General features: G+C 34.6%; 1 protein-coding gene across 2 annotated transcripts in view; it reads right to left on the minus strand.

Annotated features, from left to right (window-relative positions):
- The window catches only part of VTA1 (vesicle trafficking 1), a 62,903-nt gene that overhangs the window by 13,122 nt on the left and 22,704 nt on the right, over positions 1–27,077 (minus strand). For both annotated transcript variants that reach the window (XM_027602881.1, XM_027602880.1), the window contains exons 4-5: positions 25,996–26,071; positions 10,375–10,483 (exon numbers count right to left, since the gene is read on the minus strand). In XM_027602881.1, coding sequence (XP_027458682.1) covers positions 10,375–10,483; positions 25,996–26,071 — 185 coding nt within the window. The remainder of the gene's footprint in view (positions 1–10,374; positions 10,484–25,995; positions 26,072–27,077) is intronic.

Genomic DNA, 27,077 nt, shown 5'->3' on the forward strand with positions numbered 1-27,077 from the left:
GACTAAAAGCTGGTAGAAACTAGAGTGAAGATGGCCCTTTGGAGAGGAAATCTCACCAGGTAAGGTTTGTTTTCATGTGGCTTTTCACCTGCAGGCACTCAACAGTCTGTGCAAAAGAAAGAGTTGCGGAGAAGTGAGCCTTGAAATGTGTGTATAAACCCCAACTAAATACCGTATGACCCTGAACTATGCATGCACATTCTGGGAAGATTCTAGAGTGTCCTGGTGAGAGCAATAGCCTTAAAGCTGAAAGAAGGACAGGCAGTGTTTGAGTTCAGGCATGTTAACTGCCTGCTAGGACAAGAATCAAGACCTTGCAGAGGAAGATGAGAAAATGCAGAGGAGCTACAAGACATTATCAACAATAAAAATTAATAGAAATAAGGGGGGATGGGAGGAAGAAAATGTGACCCGAGTTAGGAGAGAAAGACAGTCTATAGAAGAAGACCCCCAAATGACCCAGATATTAGCAAAAAATTAATTAGCAAAAAATAAATAAATAACATTAAAGCAGGTACTATAAATGTGTTCAAGGCCATAGAGAAAAATGTAGTCATCATGAATGAAAGAGGAAAAACTCACCAGAGAAAAGAAACTAAGAGGAGACAAAAACAGATGGGACTAACAGAAAACAAATGATAAAAACAATAGACTTAAATCTAACTATAGCAATAATTACATTAAATTAAGTGGACCAAACACAATTTTGAAGGCTGATGTTGACAGACTAAACAAACAATTGAACAAAACCCAAACCAAAAAACACCTATATGCTTTAAGACTCAGATATATTTATAGTAAAAGGATGAACTAGATAAACTATGTAAATACCAAGCAGACAAAAGCTGAAGTAGCTAAATCCAGTAACAGACACAACAGAATTCATTTCAAGGAATATTGCGGGTGCAACAGACAAGAAAAAGAAAATATAGATATAACGACTGAAAAGAAAGCAAAACTGCTTCTCTTTGCAGATAACAGGATTATCTACACAGAAACTCCCAAGGAATCTATAAAGCAACCACCAGAATAGGTAAATTTAGCAAGGTTGTGCAATACAACATCATTATATAAAAATCAATTGTATTTCATATACTAGAAGTAAGGGAATGAAAAAACCAAATACTCGGAAATAAACTTAACAAAAGAGACACAAAATCTCTACTCTGAAAAATACAAAATATTGCCAATAGACATTAATGAAGGCTTAATAAATGGAAAGATACACTATATTCATGTAATGAAAGACTCAGTTTTGTTAAGGTATCAATTCTCCCTAAATTTATCTATCAATTCAATGCAATATCAATCCTAATTCCAGCCAGCTGTTTTTTATTTTAATAGAAACTGAAAAACCTACTTCCAAATTTATGGTGAAACTCAAAGGCCATAGAATAACTAAGAACATCTTGAGAAAAAAGAGAAGAGTTGGAGAACTTATGCCATCTGACTCAAGGTTTACTGTAAAAAGGTGGAAGGCAGTGTGCTGTTGGCACAGACCAGAAAAATAGACCAATGTAATTGAACAGAATCCAGATCACACTTACATGGTTAATTGAATTTTTGACAGAGGAACCAAAGAAATTCAACAAGGAAAGGAAAATGCATAACAAATGGTGCTGGAATAATAGGCTATCCTTATGGGGGAAAGAATCCTGAATCTAGCCTACCTCACACTATATGCATGAAAAGATTTAAGGTCTTTCACAAACCTAAAAGTAACAGCTTAAATGATAAATCTTCAGGATTAAAAATATAAAAGAATTTTTAAGGTAGAGGTAGACAAAGATTTCATAGGACATAAGAAGTAGCCCTAAAAATTTTTAAATTATAAATTATACTTCACCAGGATTAACAATTTTTGGTAATTAAAAGACAGTTACGAAAACAAGTAGGGAAACAACAGACCGGGAGTAAATATTTATAAAACAGGTAACTGACAAAGGACTTCTATTCATACTTTATAAATAATTCAATAATAAAACAAGAGACAACCCATGAAAAATGGGCAGGTATATTAATGTCCACAGTAGTATTCACAACAACCAAAAGGTAGAAACAACCAAAATGTTCATCAATGGATGAAGAAATACAATGTTGTAGGAGCATACAATGGAATATTATTCAGCCTTTGGAATGAAATTCTAAAATATCCTGTAACATGGATGAACCTTGAAGACATTACAATAAATGAAATAAGCCAGTCACAAAAGGACAGATACTGTATGATTCCACGTATATGAGGTACCTAAGAGTAGTCAAATTCACAAAGACAGAAAACAGAACAGTGGTGACCAGGAGCTAGGAATGGATAGGGTAAGGGGGACTTACAGTTTAATGGGTACAGTTTCAATCTGAGAAGACGAAAAATGTTCTGGAGATAGATGGTGGTGACAGGCTGAATAATACAAATTTGCTTAATGCCACTGAGCCGTACATTTAAATGATTAAAATGGTAAATTTTGTTATGTATAATTTACCACAACAAAGAATGGGCAAAAGATTTAAACTGACACTTCACAAATAAAGATATATGAAAAGCCAGTAAACACATATAAGAGAGATCAACATCGTTTAGCCATTGGGGAAAAAAGGCTAATTAAACCACAAATGAAGAACCACTACATAAGGATCAGAATGGCTAAAATTTTTTTTTTAAAGATTTTATTTACTTATTCATAAGAGACAGAGAGAGAGAGAGAGAGAGGCAGAGGGAGAAGCAGGCTCCCCGCGGAGCAGGGAGCCCGATGTGGGACTCGATCCCAGGACCCTGGGATCATGACCTGAGCCGAAAGCACCCAGAATGGCTAAATTTAAAAATACAATTACCAAGTGCTAGCAAGGATAGAGAGAGACAGAAACTCTAATACATGGCTGATGAAACTATAAATGGTACAAGGACTTTAGAAAATGCTTTGGGAGTTTTATATATAACCCAACAATTCTATTCTAGCTACTGACCCACAGCAATGAAACACATCCACCTGTTCCCATATGTATGTCTAAAAACCGTATGTATTTAAATGTCAAGAAGCTTAATTCATCATAACCTCAAACTAGAAACAGCCATAATGTTCATTAGCAGATGAACTGATAAATGAATATGGTATCCATACTATGAAATACTACTCAGCAGTAAAAAAGAGTGGACTACTGTTCACAAGACACAAGACACAGATGAATCTCACAGATATGGTGCTGAAAGAAGCTAGGTGCATAACAACATCGTGGGACTCCATTTACACAATGTTCTAAATCAGACAAAACTAATTTTTGATTAAACAAACAACTAAATCAGTTGTTTCTGAAGGTGGGAATGGGCTGGGAAAGAGTATGAAGTAATTTTGGGGGATAATGGAAATGTTCTTTATTTAGAGCGTGTGTTGTCAAAGTCACTGAGCCACTGAATTACACTACTAAGCAAACAGTAAACTTTAATTTGTATCTGTAGATGCTAAAGATAATGGGGTAATGTTTCATTAAAAATAGGGTATTTACATGGTCTCAAAGGGACTTATTCCACAATAACTTATTAATAACACAAACAGCTTATTAATAACAAAGGAAAATCATTTTAAAGTGCAATAACTCAGAGAATACCACATTATCTGAGCGGCAGTTAATATCACCAATATTTCACCAATATTAGACACTTCCAGTGCAAGGTAGGGGACACACTCTCAGTCTGGCGTATTTCTGCTAAACATGCATAACTGTAATCTAATTATGAGGCAACATCAGGCAAAACCCAAACTGAGGGACAGTCTATAACTAGTCTGTATTCTTCAAAAACACTGGGCCAAGAAACACCTAGAAAGACTGAAGAACCATCCCACATGAAAGGAACAAAGGAGACATAAAAGTTAAGATGCAGTGGTTGATCCTGGACTGTATCTTGGACGAGGGACAAAAAGCCACAAAGGAGATTATTGAATCAACTGTATCAAATTTGAATGAAGTACTTAGAAGCAAAAGAGCATAACTCCAATTCATTTTCAAATACTTCAAAAAATGTATATATGTAAAATAATATCCTTTTGTAGAGCCATAACCCATTTCTGAGGAGATACTGTTAAAAGTTATGACATTAACACTAGATTAGGGCACTTTAAGATTACATTTTAGATGAGCAATGTATTGACTTATATCTCCTATGTTCTCCAACTACAGGTCTTAATTAGCAGCAAATATTTATTGAGACTAAAAAATGTTAAAGTTAACTGTATCTTAGGGTTTCCCTAAAGAGGGAAATTTTAAATTAGTAGAAATATAAGAAATTACCTTCTTCAGTTTTTATTGAATACAGGTTAATTACAACCACTTAAAAATAATACCATTTTGCAGATACTGAATTGAAACGGACATGAAACCTAGAGTTTGAATGTTAACAGAATTCCCTTCAGTTGAGCCTTATTTTTTTTCCTGGAACATTTTTTTTTTTTTTTAACTAATCATATGGTTTCCTTATGTACTTTCTGACAGTATGACTTAATTCCACATAGCAGTATTTTCAGAAGTATCTTTCTCTTTTTTCTTACTCTAAGGTGTAATATCTATTGTTTTTTAATGGTTTTACTAGAAATTCAATTCCAGAATAAGAGAATTAGACTTTTGTTAAACATAATACCTTTTACCCCTAGAGTTAATTTAAGAACATAATAGAATATAATGGTATACTGAGAAAAGAAAAATCAAGGTTTTAAAGAAGATTTTTCTCTTACATATTCAGATTTAAGACTACCTTCTTAGAGCCATAAACCACTTCTGAGCAGATATTGTTAGATATTATGACATTAACACTTAAGTTACCAGGTTACATTTTAACTTATTTTGAAAAAGCATACAGTGAAAATACTCTTTTTATTTTAAAGGATTATTGGTATTCTTTAACTCCCAATTTTCTACTACCTAGAGGCTCTATAAAAACTGAATAAAAATAATGAATAGAAATTACAAGCTCTACTTAAAGCTAATTTTTGGAAAACAACAAAAATTACATATATCTAATCTACCAAGTTAGTATTATGAAGAGTCTAAAACAACCATTTCACAACAAAAGAGATCATGATAATAATCAAAATGAAGTCACTGATACTGAAAGAATATCTAGGAAAAAAAAAACACACACAGATTATTAGGCATATCAATGTACCTAAAATGACACATTTAAAATGCTACTGAAAAGTAAAATATGTTTAAAACAAAAAATATATTTTCATGGTATACTGAATATATGTATAACCATATACAAGAAATAAAGTATCTTTCAAATCAGATGTTTGAATGTAATGATAAATACAACATGATTATATTTACTACAAATATGAGTGTGTAAAAGGTACCTTAAATATAATCAGGTAATAAAAGTGGTTCTGCTTCAGTTTCCAATTTAAGTAATTACTAAATGTGAAAAAAGGTTCCATCTTTGGCCTTAGTTCTTAAACTAACCATCCTCCCTGGGTGAAGAAACATTTTACTTTGGCTTCATCTCTTGCTTTTAGGTTGACAACTCCAAAGCTCTACTTTTAGCCCAGAATTTTCTCCTGCAATCTTTGGAAGAGTGTCTAATTGCCAGTTAGGAGTTCTCCAAGTAGTAATCACATGAGCATCTCAGTATCTTTTCTTAATTTTTCCCACCAAACCTGCTCATCTTGTATTAGTCATTTCTTTGAAAGGCTGGAAACTTAGGGATCATCTTCCACTTCCTCCCTCAATAAAGTGTTCTGTGTTCTATGTTCTACTGATTACATTTCCTTCCCTTTATCCCCATGGCGGATATCTCACCCAGGCTTTTGTTATTTATAATTTAGGTCACTAATAGCCCCTGAATTCATTTCACAATCTGCAGAATTATCTTTTTCCAATTCCCTCTCAAAAATCAGCCCCCTACACACTGATCTTACAGTTTTAGCCAGTTCTCAATCTGCCTCCTTGCTGCTTTTGAAGTTTTTGTTTTGTTTTGTTTTTAAAGTTGTGGCATCCTTCCTTTTTGTTTACCTGACTTAATTCAACTTCTCTTTTGAGACTCAGCTCAGGCACAATCTCTTACTACCATGTATCATAACTGCTTATTAAAACTATTGTACCCCATGAGGATGTAAGCTCTTGTAAGTAAAGGATCATGTCTTTTATTCATCCCCAGTATCCAGCTAATGCTGATAAAATGACATTAAAAAAATAAGTTTCTTTAAAAATGAATGAAAAACAATTACATTTTAAAAATGCAAGAACAAGGACATGTCCTGGAAAGTGGGAGTTCATTCCAAATTTAGGCTCTACATCATTTCTAAAGCACAAAAATGTTCCTCATAATATTGGTACTATGTTCTCAAGAGAATGTGAAATTAATAGTTATGTTAACTGGCTGAGAAATTTTCTTATAAAACTCAATGGGGAGACAAATATGTATTAATATCGAATATCAAACTGGTTGAAGGAAAAAAATGCATCTGCTTAAATGCAGAATAAAAGCACAGACTTTAGAATTAGAAGATTTGGGTTCAAATCTTGAGTTTCATTAACTAGTTATTAGAGCTTGAACAGAAAATGCCCAGCTATCTTCAGAAGCTATGAGAACTAAATTAGCTAATACATGCAAAATATTTAACACAATGCCAAATAATACCAAGTGCTCCATAAATAATAAATATTAACATAAATTATGAAGATACCTTATTAAGTGCTATACATTTTATAAGACTTTATATACATACATAAAATAGCTCTGCAGAAATTCATATGAAGGAGAAAACATTACAGACTGGCAGCATTCAGATAGGTAAAAAAAGATGAGCAATTTAGGAGGCAGAAATGGTTTTATAATTAAAGAAAGAGACAAAGGTACTTTCTGGCTCTTAACATCTATGACTATAATATATAGGTGCTATGAAATAAACTGTGTCCCCCACCCCCCAAATTCATATGCTCAAGCCCTAATCACCAATGTGACTATATTTGGAGACAGGTTCTTCAGGTAACTAAGGTTAAATAAGTAATAAGAGTGGAGTCCTATTCTAATAGAACCATGGCCTTAGAAGAAGAAGGAAAGATCTCTCTCTCCTTCATATGAGAACAAAGAGAAGGCTGATGTCTGAAAGCCAGGAAGTGGGCACTCACCAGCAACTGAACCCTGCTCCACTTTGATATAGGACTTTCCCAGCCTCTAGACCCCTGAGAAAATAAATGCCACCCCAGTCCATGGTGTTTTGTTATGGCAGCCTGACCCGCTCAAGAAAATACAAGACAGGAACAGAAAATAAAACTGGTAAAGTAGGTTGATGCCACATTGTGGTGACTCTTGCTTGGTAGCCTAAGGATCTTGGGTATTTTCTTGTGGACACTTGTTAACAGTAGGACAGACATAAAACATTCCTGATAATGGTCAGTATTAAAGTAGGAAAGGAAGTATGTAAAAAACACAGGCACTGGGTATAACAAAACAAACAAAAAAAAACAAATACACATAGGACTCGGAGTAAGAGGGCCAGGACTCAAGTTCTAGTTCTCCTTTGTGATTCTATGTCCTTTGGCAGGCCCTAACCCATGTGGAACCTCAACTTCTTCCTGTGTACAAGAGTAATAACATAAGCTATTCCCAAGGGATTTCTATGGGTATGACATAAGTGAAAATGATTTGTAAGCTTTGAGGCACTATATGAATGCAAGGTATTTATTACAGAAAATGACTGTAAGAAGAATTCTATGTGAAAAAGACTATTAAAACATTAGATAAGGACATATGAATTGTGCTTCAGGAATAGATAGCAAAGAGTTAACTTGAATTGCTGTATGAAAGCTTGCATCTCTAAAAGATAAACTGCAAAATAATTTAGAGTATTCATATATAAAACTGCAGTGTTAACTTTTTCACCAAATGGCATTATAACATTCTAAGTAGTCCTCTGCATAATAAATAAATAGAACAAAAAGGTTTTCTTGTCTTCCCCACTTGTTCTCTCCTCCCATCTCCTTTGCTCTTTTAAAGGCAGGTTTATTGAGGTATAATTTACATACAGTAAAATTCAGACCTCTTGCGTATACAGTTTTGACATAAAGCTTATATAATGTATAACCACTACTTCTGGTAATCCCCAAACCTTTCCCATGTTCCTTTGTAGTAAATCCCTCCCTCACCCCAGGTACTCACTTACCTGATTTGTGTCCCTAGAGCACTGCCTTCTCTAGAAAGTTATATAAATACAATCATATAGTGTATATGTAGCCTTCTGCGTTTGGCTTCTTTCACTTACCAAAATGCTTTTGAAATTAGTCCATATCATATTGTTGCAAATATCAACAGATTATGGCATCTGAATTATTTCTAGTTTTTGGCAATTACAAATAAAACTGCTGTAACAGTTATATACAAGCCTTTGTATGGACATATGTTTGCATTTCTCTTGGGTAAAAGAATACCTAGAAGTGGGGCTGCTAGATATTGTGTCAAGTGTATTTTTAATTTTATACAAAACTGCCAAACTGTTTTCCTTTTCTTTTCCAATGAGTAATGTATGAGAGTTCCGGCTACCTGGCATTCTCGTCAGCACTTGGAACTATCAGTTTGTTCAATTTTAGCCCTAGATTCTAGTAGGTATGATCTATCTCGCTATAGTCTAATTTGTTTTTCCCTAATGACTAAAGATTTCAGCATCTTTTCATGTGCTTGTTACCCATTCGTTCTAAATTGATACATGGAAATACTCAATATAGCTGTTATATTTTGTTATGGATACATATACAATATGTACATATAAATATACCACTATGCAGAACTGCAATATAATTGTCATCCAAAAAACTGCGAGGACAGCACATATATGCAGAAATCACTAAAAGTGCCTACAAGAACTAAAATATTCATTTCATCAATGCACATTCATTCACTGGGCATTGAGAAAATAAAAAAAAAATTAAGAGGATTAATTCCCCTAGAAGAGTAGTGCCAACAAGCCATCCCAGAACCTGGACCAGCCGGTTTCATGAAAAAAATTCTAGAAAACATTTAAAGGAAAGGAAATTCTAAAGCGATTCCAAAGCATAAAAAAAACTAGAAATCTTCAGATTACACTTATGACATAAACAGAATATTGACACCAAAAAGTGAAACTGTAGACCAATCTTACTTATGTCAATGCAAAAATCCTAAATGATACAGTAGCAGTGAACTGAATCCATCAATATAATAAAACAGAAAACAAAAAAACAGAGCCAAGTGAGGTTTATTACACAATGTAAAGCTGGTTCAATATTAGGCAATCTTTTAATAGAATTCGCTATAATAACATCTAAGGAGATGGACTAGGCTGGTGTCAGCCAACTCTGGCCAAAAGGTTGGCTGCCTGTTTTGTAAGTAAAGTTTTATTGGAACAGAGACATGCTCATTTGATTACATATTGCCTGTGGCTACTTTTGCACTACAAGAGCAGTTGAGACGTTGCCACAAAGACCTTATGACCTAGAAGCCTAAAATATTTACTGACCGTTTAAGAAAAAGTTCACCAGCCCGTGCATTCAATGATCATTTTCATAGATGCCTAAAATCTGTATAACAAAATGCAAGGATCACCTAGAATTTTAATTCACGGTACAGTGATTGTTCTCCTAACAGTCAATTTCCTGTATGTCTAATCAATAAAAAGTGAAAAATGTCTTTCCCTTTTTTTTTCAATTACACATTACCTGAAAGGTGAAGTGAAATCAGACCCTTATTTTTTTCATGATTTAATTTTATAAAACTACTAATTATGTAATGGTGAAACTTTCATGCATTTATTAAGTCAAAACAAAACAAAACTCAGGTGCAGAAGTGTCTATTATTACCAGCTCTATTAAAAAAAGGAGGATGTGTATTCCTACTTATTTGTAAATTCATAAAAAAAATCATCTGTAAAGGGGCACAAAAAACTAAAAAAAAAAAACAGTATTTACTTATTTGGGTTTTGGCAGAATCTGGCCAATGAGGGATGTGGTAGAAATGAGAAATTCATTTCATATTTTTATATCCTCTATAAATTTTGAACCATGTGAATGTACTACCTACTCCTCTGACAAAAAAACTCACCTCAAATAGGTATGTAAAAAATAACAGTGTTCTTCGTGGTTTGGAAATATTTTATAAATTATAAATGGATTACCTGTTCTAGGTAAGAATCTGATTATAGGTAGGAGATGGCCAGGCCATCTTGTTGACAAAGAGATATTAGAGCAGTTTGGCTTTATTCTTTCACTGTCCCTAAATTTATTTTACACAATTTTTATGGATTTTGGACCTGACAGGACAAATGAAAATGTACAGTTTCTTCCCAAAACCTTAGATAATATTCTGAACAATTATGATTCTACTAAATCATTTTACTTAAATAAATAAATACATACCATTATCTTCTTCAATTCCAACAGGCCCTGCTTGAGGAGTCTCTCCATTCTTTAAACAATTATGGATATATGTTGCCTTCCACCTTGCATACTTCCTGTGTTTCACATTCTAGAAGGAATATTTTTATATCAATATTAAATTTCAGTAAGAAGTAAAAATATGTATTTATGATAACCTATGTGGTATTTCTGAGATAAAACCCAATTTTGCATGTTATATCTCTGAAACAATCTGGCAACCTCCCCACCCTACCACTGGATTCTACCAACTGTCTAGGGTTCAACAGACCACAGAAAGCTATCTTCCCGAAAACACATGCCTAGTCCTCTCTTATGATTCTGTATTTCAGAAAAGGTCTGCAATGGAAATATGGGAGTGTCCTTCAGTAAAACTTGTAAATCTTATGCACCTGGGAGAACTAGGCTAAATGGAATTCTAAAATCAAATATAAAAGATAATAACAGTAGACTGAGCTATTTCCACCAAAGAGGAAAAAACTGATCTGTACAAATCTATGAAAACACATTTGTGAAAACAAAAGGAAAACTAAGATGATGCAGGGGTTAAAACAAACAAACACTAGACAGACAGCTAAGCAAACTTGACCTTTTAACCCATAGCATGCTACTTACTAGCTCTGAATCTCAGTTACCTCAATTCCAAAAAGGGGAAAATAATACCTCATGGGGTTGTTGTAAGAACTGAAAATATCAGTGAAGAACCTGCTAGTTGCCTTTTCTTTTCTGCCTTAAAATTTATGCTACACACTATAAAAATTAAGACAAAAATTTGCCTTAAAAATATAAAAAAAGTAGTATCTGTTAGAATTTTGGATGGGTAATTTTTACTTTATATTTCAATTGACCTTTATGACACTCGTGGACCAGTGGTACTGGTATCAACTGGCAGCTCATTAGAAAGGCATAATCTTGAAACACATTCCAGACCTCATAACTCAGAATCTGCACTATAACAAGATCCCTAGGTGATCTGTATGCACATTGGAGTTTAAGACACTTTTCATTATGTTGAAAACAACTGTAATGTGCCTTTTGCAAAGAACCACTACGTCACAGATAAGTACAAACACAGCATACAGCACACTTAGTTGAGCATTTTATGCAAAATTATCTAGATACTACTACATATAAGTATATAGAAACCTAAAACAAGTAACCCCCAAATTACTGAATTTGTATATTTAATTTCCCTTTTCTTATCAAACAATCCTCTTCTATATTCCACTGAAAACAACTTTTCTACATTGATTTCCATTTTCTTCCAGGTATGATTATAATTTATTCTTCACAAAGAAGCTTTTCAAAAGAAGCATCCACATTTCACATTTTCACTTCCTCACCAGCTAATTCACTCTAGAGAGAAAAGAGGTTCTTTCTTTTGTTTGGTTCTTATTTTCATCACATAAAAGGTCAGAGAATTTGAATGTGCCATGCCTTTTAATGGCAGTGAGCCCACGTCACTTTAAGTTGTTAGTTCACTTAAGGAATGTGCTCAGTGTCACCAACAGCCCTCTCCACACTGGCAAATCCAACAGACACTTGTAAGTATCATACTACCAAACCTTTCATCAGCATACAAAACATCGAACCATTCCAAACTCTGAAAAATTCTCTATTACAGGTTTTTGTGACATTCTTGTTCTCCTGCTTTCCCTATCTTTGGCTACTAATCCTCTGTTTCATCTCCAAATAAATTTACACACCCTGTCCTAGCAGATACTGTAAATGGGTGGGCTCAATCAATGGATTCATATATAATTTTAAATATGAATTATGTTTCTACATAATTAAATACCAGGAAAGTCACTTACTAATGAAGGGAATTACTTCAAATTTCCAGCGACTTAAAATTTCCCTATTTTTGGGAAAACCTAAGCTACAGATAACCTCAACATTTTTTGGGCTTCTTTAATAACTGCTAATGGTTAAGACCTTCAGATAGGCAATATGGGAGACGTAAAATAAGCCAATACAGTGACTTCTGCCCTTAGAGAGCTGATCATCTTGTTATGGATATAGATCTAAAATACAAAGGAATATTACCATAAAAATTTAGTAGGTAGAAAGTATTGAACTTGTTTCTTTAATACGTCCATAATAATGGACAAATGATAAAGTAAATGTACTTTTAGCTTGGTCTTACAGGATGGGTAGGATGGAAAGTAGCAGTAAGACTATCCTGGGGAGAAGTAAAAGAATAAGCAAAGGCAGAAAGGCAGAAGTAAATGTTTAGAAATGATGGTGAAGAAGTAAATTTGCCATTGGTGGAAGATACATACTATGGACTAGCTGGGATGAGTAAGAAAAATCCAAGGCAAGAGTAAAGCTGTGGACCAACATCTTTATAGTACCCTATAGGTTTTGAAGCACCTACACATTTTTCTCTTAATCAGTCCTCACAATAAACTTGAAATTTAGGCAGGTCACATTTTACTCCAAGGCTCTGAGACATTAAAAGACTGTCAGTGTAAATACAGTTTAACAGTGTGGATATTGTTTCAGTCTGCTCTACTTCCTACTATCTCCCCTCAATCCAGGCGAGATTCTGTCTCACCTGCAATCTTTCCTCATGCTAGTCTTCTATCTAACATGGCTTCCTCTTCTGATAAAAGTCTCCTTGACTTTCAAATGTTTACTCTCTCATCAACCCCCCTGACTACCAGCAAGTGAAGTAATCATTTATTCAAGTCAGTTACAGATGCTAAGTGCTGGGGATAACAGGATGAACAGGTAGGTCTGAACTTCAGAGTCTAAAGTGAAAGCGAGGCAATAATTTCCATCACTAAATGTGGCATCTGTACTACCTGAAATCTATGATATTTTCTTCACCTTTTTCTCTTAGGATTCTGCAATCCCATATAAATATGAGGAAATGGCAGTACAAAAGTAAATGACTTACCCAAGGTCACACTATTTTGCAGTGAAGCGATCCACTCAATTCAGGGCTACCTTGATAAGCATACCACGATTTGCAACTCAGATGGGAATATATGAAATAAGGTAAAACTGGATTTAAAAAGTCAGCTACTTAATGCATACTAACATAGGCTATAACTTGGTATATATAAAGAGGACCCTTTTGAAAGAAAATGAATAAATTGCTTAGGAAAGTTTAATTTGCCTTCTTTTGGGATCTTTACAAATAGGACAGACTATTCTTTGCTCAAAATAATTTAACTGTCTAAAGACTAAGTTGGATTAAGCTGTACTGTGATAACTTTAGGAGGTTCCTTCAGTCCTAATTTCATAGTAAAAAAACAGTGTAAAGATGTTTAAAACACATTGGGTTCCTTCATTAGAATGTGAAGTTTAAAAACGTTACTCTAACCTGAGATGGTTTCATTTTACTAATTACATTTTACAAAATTTCCCCAGAGCAGATAAATCAGTACAACCATTTATTTTTTATTCCACAATTATTTCAAGACACCCCTGCAAACTGGAGCTTATACTACTTCACAGAAGATTTTGGCAGTTGTAACTCAAAATTAATTTTTTTAATTTTGTTTTCTTTAAAATAAAGGATGCTAGATATCAAAGAATATTTGAAGAGGAAAATTTCAAGATGTCAATATTTGTGAGATCTTTTAACTCCTTTTGGCTCATTAGACATCCTTTCTGGGAAACAGGAATTACAAAAAGAACTTTTACTTTTGTCCCTGGCCTCTAAGTTCCTGTTTTGTAACTGGATTGATGAGAGTCACTGACAACTGCAAATTTTGGCCATGAGAGTCAGCAGTGGTAAGGATTTTCATTTAATTTTTAAATCATGTGCACTTGCTACACTGAAGAATGAATGGTTAGCAAATGCCAACCACAGGCTACAGCAGGGGTTCTCAAACCTGGTACATATAAGGATCACATGAGGATATAATAAAAAAAAAACAAATTCTTAGCCCAAACCATGGAAAATCTGATGAAAATCATTTTCTATTACAATGCCAAAAAGCCACCATGAAAGAGAATGCTCCCATTCTTCCTCTTGGATTTCTGTATTGAACCCACCTAGTCAAGTTTTTTATCCCACTACAATTGCTTTTGTCAAGGTTACAGATTACTACTCTCTTGCAAAATCCAAAGCTTAGAGATCATCCTACTTGACTATCAGCATGAAAAGCTGAGCACTTCCTCCTCCTTGCAATGTCCTTTCACTGGGTTTCCTGGTTATCAAGGTCTTCTGGTTTTCTCTGCCTTGCTGGGAGCTCCCGATTCTTTTTATCTACAGGATGGGGAACATGCCACAGCTTCAGTTCTTGGACTTCCCCTCTTCTCTTCTAACACTTTACCTGGGCAATCTTATCCAGTGTAATGGTTTTATTTTTTTTTTTTTTAAAGATTTTATTTATTTATTTGACAGAGAGACACAGTGAGAGAGGGAAGACAAGCAGGGGAGTAGGGGGGGAGGAGCAGGCTTCCTGCTGAGCAGGGAGCCTGATGTGGGGCTCGATCCCAGGACCCCGGGATCATGACCTGAGCCGAAGGCAGACACTTAACAACTGAGCCACCCAGGTGCCCCAAGTGTAATGGTTTTAAATATCACCTTATGCTGCCAACTCCCAAATTCATATCTTCTGCTCAGTTTTCTCTTGTGAACTTTCAATTTACCTCAACATTTTACTTGTATGCCTGATAGTTCAAAGCATTCAAAGTTCAACACCAACTTCTGATCTTCTCCCACTCATTTTGTTCTTCCACGTGAGGAAATGGCAACTCCATTCTTGCCATTGTTCAAGCCCAAACCACTGGAGTCATTTTTAGTCCTCTATTTCTCTTAAAATTTACCAACAAATTTTTAAAGTCTGTCAGCTCTCCATTCAAAATATATTGAGTCCAACTACTTCTCACCACCTCATCTACTGCAAATTCTGGCCTCAGCCAGTATTACTTCTCTCTCCCTTACGTCCATCCTTGACCATTAGAAAGAAATATTCTACTTTATTTTATTTTAATAATTTATGAAATACTTTAAAAATAGCACTTAAATCCCATCAGTTCCGGTTGAACTCCTCCTCACCCTCACCTCCTATTTCCTCTCTCACTCCTGATTCAACTACACTATCTTCATTGATACTTCTTAAATTTGGACGGACCCTCTTTACAATCTCAAAAGGTTTGCACTTTGTCTTGCCTCTTCCTGAACATCTTTATATTTCATTCCCTTATCTTCTTCAAGACATTGCTAAAATGTTGCTTCTCAGTGAAGCCATCCCCAACCACCTACTGAAATGAACCTTCCTATCCCTACCTTGAGTTTCGCCATGGCACTCACCATCTGACACACTATACATTTTATTTATTAATTTGTTCACTATCTCCACCAGAGGAATGGGATTCCCATGAGGGCAGGGATTTTATTCATTGCTGCATTACTTGTGCTTAGAACCATGCTTGATGTATAGTAGAACTTAATAAGTATTTGATGATGAAGGAAAGGATAGTAGATCTGGAATCCATGTTTTTTTAAAATCAAATACCTCAAATGATTCTGAAGGTGGTTGTCTTGGAACCACACTTTGGAAAACACAAACCTGGAGTAAAACAGTTTTGCTAATGAATAAGTGTGAATATTACACTTGAGTACACAGTTTGACTTAGGCTTACAAAGAAAGGTCAGTGGCTAGGGTTGAGGGTGTCTGTGAAACCCCCTGAATTGTATGGAAAATGCAATACATATATGCACGGGAGAGAATCCATAGTTTTCATAACATTTCAAAGCAGTTAATGATACAAAAGAAAGGAATTATCTCCAACTTGGTGATAACATCAAAGATAATACTTTTATATTCTTAGTCCCTCAATTCTCCCAAATATAGTATACAAACAAGGGCTCTATTAAACTCCCAGAACAATGGACAAAATACAATGAGAAATGATTGAAAAGTACATATTCAACAAATTTATTTACCATGATGACTCAAATACTGAAGTATTTGGTTGTGTTACTTTTGATTAACGTTTGTTGTGTGGTGTCAGGTTTCTGCATTAGAGACTTACTACTTCCCCCTTTAAAGTGGTGTCAGGTTTCTGCATTAGAGACTTACTACTTCCCCCTTTAAAATTAATAAGCAATTTGAGGGAAGACATTAGAGACTAAAGTAAATGTCTTGTTCTTCATCAAACTTCCCACCTATTAGTTTTAAAACCCATTAATGATTTCTACCTTCGTCATTATTTCTGTATTTGTTAGAATCCTATTATAAAGGGCTTTCTCTGTTTTTCCATTATTCATTCATCACTCATTCATTCATTCACATAGTTCTCTATATGTTTCAGTATAGACTCACTGCTGCTTATTTTATTCGATGAGTTTTCATTTATTAATATTCTTATTTTGACGCTCAAATTGTCCCTGACATGGACAGTGGAAACCTTTTCCAGCTGGCTTCTGGATCCTTTTGGCATGTCCCCAAGATCATATGAAGATTTTACTTTCTGGCACAAGACAAAGGTCCAATTCATCTAGTACCTTCCCTGACCCAGTCCTAAATTCAGCCTTTTCAGTAAGAGTCCTGGTTCCTTTCACAGATGAATGGTATTTAGAACCCCAAATCAGACATTTTCACTGCTATTGGTGCATCATTGCTTCTAGGTCCCTTCAATACAGAGCTATAAGAACTAAATTGTATGGGCATGTATACACACGTCTGTATGTATGCTTTGTGTGTCCATACGAACATACATATTGTACATATACACAGTTATAGCATATATACTACCTATACTACTACGATTACTATACTACTACATGTATCTACTTCGCTCTACTTATCAAATACATTTAAAAGTATGAATAATATGGACACCTCCAATTCTAATCCAACACCATAAATACAATCTAGTCTTTTCTCATCCTATTGTAACTTCTTTCCCCAGAAGTGAGAAACCTAGCTCTCTCAATATATTTACTCATTTGCTCAATCCTAGAATACAGAGTAAGCAGTTTTAGAATTGCCAACCCAACAGCATTAAGAAAAATCAAATCTACAAACAACAGATCAATATTTAACTTTTTGCACAATATTGATATACCTTGAGATGCATAAATCTTATGTATAATTTAGGTAGTTCTGACAAATAGATATACCTGTATAAAATATATTACTATCAAAATATAATACTTCTAGTTCCCCAGAAGATTCCTTTATATCCCTTTTCAAATCAATTTGCCCCCCACATATAAATCCTAACTTTTTCACTAGAATAAATTTGTATATTGGAGTACTTTGTATGAAGCGAATCAGTTTGTATTATGTGAGTCTTCTCTTGCTCAGCATAATCCCTTTAAGATTCATCCATGTTCTAAGGGTATCAGTACTACCTTTTTAGATCACAGTACAGAGCAATTCATTTATCAAGTCCTCTGCCAGTAGATATCTGCGATGTTTCCAGCTTTGGGTTATTATGAATAAAGTTCCTATGAGCTCTCTTGAACTTTTTTCTGGACACAGGTTTCATTTCTCTTGGATAAACACCAAGGAGGAATTGCTGGGTAAAAGGGTAGGTGTATATTTAACTTCATAAAAATCTGCCAAATCTTTTCCCAAAGTGGTTATAACATTTATCATTTTCACCAAGCAATGTATGAAAGCTCTTGTTTTTCCACATTCTAGCCAATACTTGGCCAGTCTTTATTAACTTTACTGTTTTTAAACTACTTATTCTAACGACGACTGAGGAAGTGTTAACATCTCAAACTATGATTATGAATTTTTCTGTATTTTTATTTCTATCAATTTTTGTTTCATATAACTTAAAACTGTTATGTGCACATCTATAACTGTAATATCTGTTGATGAACTGAACCCTTTGCTATTAAATGTCCCATTTTACCTCTACTAACACATCTTCTTAAAGTTTACTTTGTTTAATATTAATGTGTTCACTTGGAATTTTGTTTATTTAGTATTTGCACTGAATATTTTCTATCCTTTCATTTTCAAAATATCTGTGTTTCTGTAACTTAAAAGGTATCTCTTGTAAACAGTATAAACTTATAGCTTGCTTTTTAAATCTAGTCTGAAGGTCTCTTTTTTAGAGTGTTAGTCCATTTACATTTATAGCATGTATTGATATAACTGTATTCAGGCCTAAAATTGCTGATCGTTTTATATGAGTCCCATCTGTTTCTGTTACCCTCTCTTCCCTTTTTCTGCCTCCTTCTGGGTTTACCAAACATGTATAGTTATAATAATTTTTACTTAAACGGGCATCTTTTAAAGAAATTAAGGAAAAGAGAAAATATATAGCTTTTTAAAAAATATTTCTACCTACATACTATGTCCAGTATACTGCACTCCCCCCATAAATCCAAGTTGCCATCTGGTATCATTTCCTTCAGCCTAAAAAACTCTGTTTCTGCTGTTCTTTAGTTCTTTAGAGCAGATTTGCTAGCAATGAATTAATTTGTTTGAAAATGTCTTTCATTTTACCTTCATATTTTGAAGGATAGTTTTGTTCTATACAGAATTCTGAATTCACAGGGTTTTTTGCTTATTTTTTTTCAGTACTTTAAACATGTCAATTTCATTATCTTTTTGCCACCACTTTTTTAAAAAATGAGATGTCAACCATCCTTCAAAGCACTGTTACCTTGTGTATAATGTATTGTTTGCCAAGACTGCTCTTTCAAGACTTTCCCTTCCATCAGCCAACTTCACTGGTTTGCCTATAATGTTCTCAGGTATGGTTTCTTTTACTTAGGGTTCACTGAACTTGCCGGATCCAGTTTAGAAAATCTATGGTCATTATTTCCTCAAATACCTTTTCTTCTACATTTTCTTTCTACTCTCTTTCTTTGGACTCAAACTGCACATGTTGGACCTCCAAATATAGTAGTAATAAATAATATATAATGCCTATTTTTGAAGAGATTCATAAGTAAGTACATAAAATTGAGCAGTTTAGGATAGTTTCCATTACAGTTTTCATGTATTTGCTGATGCCCTTTGTAAATATAGCACACTAGAACATTACTCATGTAGTAATAAAAGCAAGAACTCATGTTTTTTAAGCATTTGGTATTTACTAAAGGCTTTACATACATTTCTCATTTGAAGTCTAGGAGTATTTGATAAAATTGATATTACAATTTTCTTCACCTTATAGACACGGGAACAGGCTTACATAATTCAAATAACTTACCAAAGTCACACAGTTATGAAGTGGTGTATGGACTTCTGAGGCCAACGCCTGTAGAATTCTTAGTCATATTATCCTAACACTGCATGCAAACATACACCATTCATTCACAATTGTTAGGTGCAAGACACTGTTTTTGGCAATTATTACACAGAAATGAATTCAAAGTATATGGAATTCCTACTCTAATAAGAGAGATACTACCTTCATATTCTTCTGTTATTGTAACTGCTAAGAATGAGACCTTCAATGTACATACAATAAAAGCATGAAAACCTAAGGTATAGTGTATGTCCTGAACACATGCTTTTGTAAGGAGATGAATTTCTCCTGGTCTACCATGGCTTTCTAGGCTACCAATAAGATGCTGCTTAATTCAGAACCTTTCAGTGCAAATGGATACTTTAAACAGACTACCTCCTTCCCAACCTGCTATTCATATACGTAATCACTGCAGAGATGTTGCAAGCTCTGTTTTCTGAGCAGGGATAGTCAGATTGGTATATAAACAGGATTCCCTGGGGGCTTCCAGAGAGGGCTCTAGATCAGTGCCAATCAAAATGTGGTCCCAGTCCCAGTGTGCGAACTGTTTACAAGTTTGTGACAAGACAGTACAGACACTGAGAGTATTTAGGAAACTTAAAACAAATTAGGCTTGGATTTTATAGGTCTTTTTTTAAGTTTCACTTTTCTAATAATTCAATAATTACTTGCATTTTACAAAACTATCAGTCTGCAACAGAGTGGAAATTACAAATAAAAAAAAAGCTGGATGTTCATCACACAGAGTTTGAGAATACTGTTCTGGGCTATAGCATCTGGGGACAAGGTACTTATATTTTCCTGACTCTTGGTTTTCTTACTGTAATTCAGAGTTGTAAAAGGTGAAATAAGGTATATCTAAACTGTCTAGGCATTGTGCCAGGCAAATGGAAGGAGTGAAATGTCTTCCTTGTACTCTATCATCACTATACCATAGGTCCTCATAATTAGTTATTTTGCTTCTCTTCCCACGTTAGAACACAAGTTCTGTGAAGGCAGGAAAATATACCATGTTCATTTGATTCCCCCCAAATTAGCAGAAACTCAATAGATAAGAACATTATTATCTTTTATCCGTGATTTTTATATTCTTCCTAAATTAGCACTATTAAACCTAAACAAAAGATTATGAAGGAAAAAAGGCAAAATGCTGTCTGCTCTCCAACATGCTAGAAGTGAAACAAATCTAAAATACAATAAAAGTCTATCAATAGTATTGGCCATGAACAGACTACACGAGATGCCATAGGAGGAAAACAAAATATTTATGTTTTGAACATCCCCTGCTTTAAAATACAAAATACAAAATTTTAATATATATTCTGGTGATTCTATCCCAAAACTGAGACACTGATTTCTATATAGCTATAGAAATGCTAGAAGTTATACAACAACATATTTAAATAATGAGATGGAATTACACAAAGCAGTTAGAAGAGTTAAATAGGTATAACTAAAACAGAGATAGAAGAATTAAAAAACAGAATAGTGGCAGATAAAATATTTAAAAAAAAACAGTTGTAGACTAAAGAAAATGTAGACTTTATTTTTGTGCATCTATGAATAATGATGCGAAAAAATATTAGGAAATAACCAAGAAAAATGCTGTGAGTAAAAGAGATCTATTACATTTTAGAAGACTTAGGAAAGAAGTTCTGTGTAAACAAGTCTGAACATTATCTTCATCTGCAGATAGAAAAATGAAAAGCTGAACTGGAGCAACATCTGAAATATCAATTATCAGCCACTGTTTTTTATTCTGAGATTTTACTCAGGATGAAAATTTACACTTAATGCCAAAGAAGATGTAAGAGTAGAATGAGACAAAGTCACCTCTTGCAAGGACTTGTGGTATAATTTATTCCAAAATATAATCTATAAAACTTAAAGCAATACATTATAGTATAATATTCATACAGTTAAGACTCTGAAGGTGGAAGTTGAGAGAATGGGGAAATTCATGTAAGGGCGAGAGTAATGTAGCTGACTCAAAGAGAAGGCAAGGCGTAGCAAGCAGGCAAAACACAGAACAGTTATCAGTGCTAGAAACCGAGCAGGCAGTGAGAGACTGGTTGGACGAACATAAAAGAGGACTGGGAAGAAGTACCACAGGCTGGAGCCTGGACTTGCAATGCTAGGAAGTGAACAGTCGCTGTTAGGTCCTTCAATAAAACAGTAACAGAGGAAAATACGTTGTAGAGAAAAAGAACCCCAAATAGGAAGATAAATTAGGTAAATCGCAGTCATGACTTTTGTGGACTTTTAAAAGTGGACTTTCAAAAAAATGACTGGAACATGAGCTAAAAATAATTTAATTAGAAGACTCAAAATCTTCACAGACAAATGTCATACAGAAGGCCCCAGGTGTTCAGCTTGCCCACTCCCCATGTTGCAATGCTAGCTTTCTTCTCCCTTCCTCCTACTAGAAATTTGTTTTGTGCTATCATATTTTCACTGGGTCTACTTTTTACTTTTGTTTATATAACCTCCTATAGAGTTTTTATGCCTCCTTTTGTAGCTTCTAATCTAAAACTGTTTTTGCCTCTCCCCTTTTCTCTTTTTTGCTTGTTCGTCTTTGTTTTTTGTTCTTTTCTCATCACCTCTCCCACATGTGGAACATATACTCCTAGAGGTGGTGGAGCTGCAGAGGACCGCAGAGACTTGCTCATCCAGGCTTCCCATTTTACAGAAGAAAAACCAAGTCCAAAGAAGTAAAATGACTTCTTGGTTTTAGTTCAGTGGGGCTTGCCTCTCACAACCACTATCTCTTTTAAAATAAATTCTCAGAGCTGATAGTGAAAAAATGTATTTTTAAAAACTTTAGAAAACATTAATTTAAAAACCACCATTCCCTTGTTTATAAAGATGATAAAATTAAGAGAATTTAAAAATACACAAATAAAAATTATGTGACAATTATAATGCCTTTCCCCTCCCCATTTTCTGTTGTTACAAATTTTAGTGTTCCTTGAAACAGCGTTCTTTGAGAGGCAAGGAAAACTATTTTTGAGGAAACTTTTAGCTTTGTTAAAAACTCTGGCATATTCTCTAGTTAAATGCAGCACTGTACTTACCTTATAAATGAACAAATAAGTTACAGAGTCCTGAACTATACCTATAGGAGGATATATACAAAAACAAAACAAAACGAAAAAAAAACCCTACCTGAAATCCTTAAACTCATTCTTTTCCCACCTTTGTTTCCTGTCTGTGTCTCTGCTAGTGTTTTCCAAGTACAGGCTGTAACTATAGTGGAAGTGGAAAGCAGGGAATGAGTTAAAACTGCTAAATGCTTTGAGTAACCAGTTTATAGCCATAATTTTTTAAAACAGCTCTTTTTAATAGTTTCAGATAAGAAATGTTATAAGAGCTTGTGCCTTGTTATAGGCATATCGGGCTTAAATCACAAGTAAGTAAGTACAAGCCCTAGATTTTCTTAAGACAACAATGAGGACTTAGGGGAAACGGTTGATGCCAATCACCATCCTGCTCATCTGTGCGGATGACAAGCTGGAAAAGCCACAGTCAGAGTGGATTTCTCCCTATTCCACTCAGTGGAACTTTATTTACAATTATCTGACATTTCACACCATCATTCTGAAAAACCAAAATCTCAGTAATGACAATGGAAGATGCCATTTCCAGACACGGGAAATAATAGAACAAAAAAAGTTAGTGAAAAGCACCTACATGTAATTACACACTAACTGTGCATACACACATTTCTTGATTTAAGTATGTGCTACTTACATGGCATCTTACATGATGAAGGCCCAAGGAATAACCTCAGCCCAATCAAATAACAACAAGAACTTCCCTTTCAAGCTGGCCTTAGAATGCCTAACTTCTTTTCTCTGTACCATTTCAGACCCTTCCAGCTAGCTGGGTCCTTTAACCAACACAGACGCTATTTTCTACTTTAGTCTAGTACCAGTGCAAGGTAGAAGAGCTCGGGTAGCAGGTTGGGTGGTGAGACAGGGAAAGAAAAGAGTGCCAACATTCTGGGAACATGGCCCTTTACTCTGTTGCTACATACATCCTTTAGCATCCTCAGTCTCTAAACAATCTCCCCCACTCCTTTTGAAGCCCTCTCATTTGCCCTATTCAGAGTCCCTGTTCTAGTTGCTATGTTTAAATAACTAATGAAGTTGTTCTTTGTTAAGGATACCTAAATATAAACCTAGATTTTTTTCTGAAATGTAGATGAACCTCACACTAATTATGCATGCATGTAATGTATGTATCTTTTAAGTTTCTTTCTTTTTTTTTTTAAAGCAAAACCTGCATTACTCACTTAAGACTTCTAGATATTTTGTTTTTCCTGTATCTATTACTTTACCTATTATCTGGGGTCCTCATGGTTGGCATCTGTAAGTTCAAAGGACTGTGGTCTTTCTTCTGAGATAGGGGGAGCACTTTCCCTAAGAGCAGGTGGGTGATGCAAGGAGAGTCCTTTTGGAAGTACTGGGCAAATGGATCTGCTACTCTGCCGCTCTGCGGTATCATGATCTTCTCAGGTATCTTGAGTGTCTCCACTCTATTTCTATATGCATGTCTTCCTCTTGCATTTTCAATGTTAATTATTTATCCAGGATGTTTACATGACCATCTTCTCTTTCAAAACTATCCTCTTACATGAGGGTGTGTCTAATCTAACTTGAATTGCCATCTCTGCTTTGCAGATTTCTTGTCTTCTTATTTCCAAGAGACTTGTGCTGACTTATTCTTGGATGCTGGATCTACACCTCAGATTTTATAATCTGTCTGTCCATATTATTTTTCCTCAAATAAAAAACTCATTTTGAACAAAGTTCCACAATAATCATTAACTGTCAAATGACTTGTAGTTCCTCAGCCTAGTTCATTCCACAGATTCCTATCATACAAAGCACATCAGAGTATAGTTCTTTATTCAAAAAACCCACCAACTGAAGATTACAGGCCTTTTATAGTCTGTCTGATCTGCCTTATGACTTATTTTTTAATCTGAACTCTATTCTCCTTCACCTTACCTGGTACTTTCTAAAAACCATACTTATCTAAAACTTGTTTAAACAAGTTTTAAACCCTTTTGTATCCTCAAGTAGCTAGTATAGTGCTGCACACCAGAAAAACAGAGGAAAAAGAACTCCAGATCAGCCATAACACAAGATGGGAGTAGAGAGGGAGCTAAAGAGTGGATCCATAGAGCCTTCAGAATACAAAAAAGGTATAACCACTAGGAAGCATTTTAGGTTTCATGCTGCAGGTCTGTTTTCTCTTATACTACTCTGTCTCAAGGCAACTAGAAAACATGACTTTTCGATGGGCATTGCCCCATACCCTAGAGCGTGTTTTGGAAATATCTGGGGGTGGTTTCTGGTTAACGGAATGATTGGGAAATGCTGTGTAGGCAAGGCTGGGGATGCTTGATGTTTTGAAACAAAAGGGACAGTCCCACATAATAAAAAATTGTTCATTGGGCACAACCTTGAAATGTCCCGCACATCTCTTTTGCAGTAATGCAAAAACCTAGCTTATATCATCAAGCCCAGAGCTTAACTTTGTTTTAAATATATAAAGAATTTTTTTGCATAGTTTTGCTATACTGTTTTATGAAAATGTAAACATTTCATAGATAGATTATACTTTGTTTTACTTGGAACTTTACTATGAGCTGCTCATCATTTGGGAAAAAAATCATGTCACAGAAAGCAATACTCTTCATAAATATCAAATCATTAATATAACATGCCTTTACCAGTTTCATTTGTAGCTTTTTCTCTATTTCTATATTACTATCTCCTCTCTCAAAAAACACATTTTCCATGCCAATGGTAAAGCGTGCTACAGTGAAAACAACACTGAACTCACAGCAATAAACTCAGTTTGTCACTTAGCCTCAATTTGCTCATGTATAAAATGAATATATGCTCTACTTACCTTAGAGGTTATGAAAAACAAAATGCTAAAATGAATATGAAGTATCTCAGAAAATATCAAGTTCTATGTGTACTTTACAATGAAACAAATCATAGTATTTGATTAAAAATTAAATTAAGAAAAAAAAATCCTAAAAGCCTCTGCCTCCAGTCTACTTACCAGATAACAGTGTAGTAATTTAACAGCATAAAGGATTAGTAATATTTAAGCACTTAATAAAATCAAACCCTAAACTTGTGCTGCCTAACACAGTAGCTGTGCATCTGCTAAACTGTAAAATTCACACTAGATTTAAAGAACTTACTACAAAAAATAAAATATTATTAAGAATTATTTCATCTTCTTACAAGTGTGGCCAGTAGAAAATTTAAAGTAACACTTTTTGCTTATACTACATTTCTGATAGGCATGCTGCTCTAATGAAGCAATGCAATTACAAAACTCATAAACAACAATATTGAGCTTAGGCTAACAAAACAATAAAAAATGTACACTCACTTCATCAGTGAGTTCTCCAAACACTGTTATAACATCTATTAAAAGACTTGCAGTATAGAAGGACTTGATCATGTTTCTAAAAGAGAAGAGAAAGCTGGTTTAGTTAAATGAAAAACATTAGGCTGCAGAATTAGTCATGTAACTATAAGAAAAAAAAATTCCAGTGTTTACAAAAGTACTCTGAAATTAATGTTTTAAATAAAATCAGATTTTTTTTTAAAGATTTTATTTATTTATTTGAGAGAGAGAATGAGAGATAGAGAGCACGAGAGGGAAGAGGGTCAGAGGGAGAAGCAGACTCCCTGCTGAGCAGGGAGCCCGATGTGGGACTCGATTCCGGGACTCCAGGATCATGACCTAAGCCGAAGGCAGTCGCTTAACCAACTGAGCCACCCAGGCGCCCTAAATAAAATCAGATTTGAAGAACACAATGAAACTCCTTCTGTAATCTGTTATCAGGAGACAGTAACAACATTTATATTACAAATAAATATACTATGGCAAGGTTTTATAGTATACTTTTTATTAAAAAATGTAATTATAGGGGTGGCTGGGTGGCTCAGTTGATTAAGTGTCTGACTCTTGATTTTGGCTCAGGTCATGATCTCAGGGTTGTGAGATTGAGCCCTGCTCTGGGCACGGAGTCTGCTTAAGATTCTCTCTCTCTCCCTCTCCCTCTGCCCCCCAACCCCCACTGACACATGCACATACTCTGAGAAAAAAAAAAAAAAAGCAATTACAGTATTATCTGAATCCGTATCAAGCCATGTGCATTTCTTTGCCTTTAAGTAATGACAAATCATTTGAATTAGCAGGTTGTGATAATTTAAAAAATCAGTATCATTGCACCAGGCTGTCACTGGCTAAAATCAACTCTTAGATTTTACCAAATGTTAAAGAATTGCTACTTGAGGTGTAATTACCGAAAAAATAAATCTGCCCTGGCTATTCTTCTGTCAGCCTAAAAAGACAGGCTTATTCTTGTACCCAAAATCATTCTGACATTCTACAATTAAAAAAAAATCTAAATCATTAATCAAGAAGTCTGAAAGTGTCCAATGGCAAACTGGGTAATTCCAGTT

The sequence above is a fragment of the Zalophus californianus genome, chromosome 7 (genome assembly GCF_009762305.2).
Source record: "Zalophus californianus isolate mZalCal1 chromosome 7, mZalCal1.pri.v2, whole genome shotgun sequence".
NCBI classification, from domain to species: domain Eukaryota; kingdom Metazoa; phylum Chordata; class Mammalia; order Carnivora; family Otariidae; genus Zalophus; species Zalophus californianus.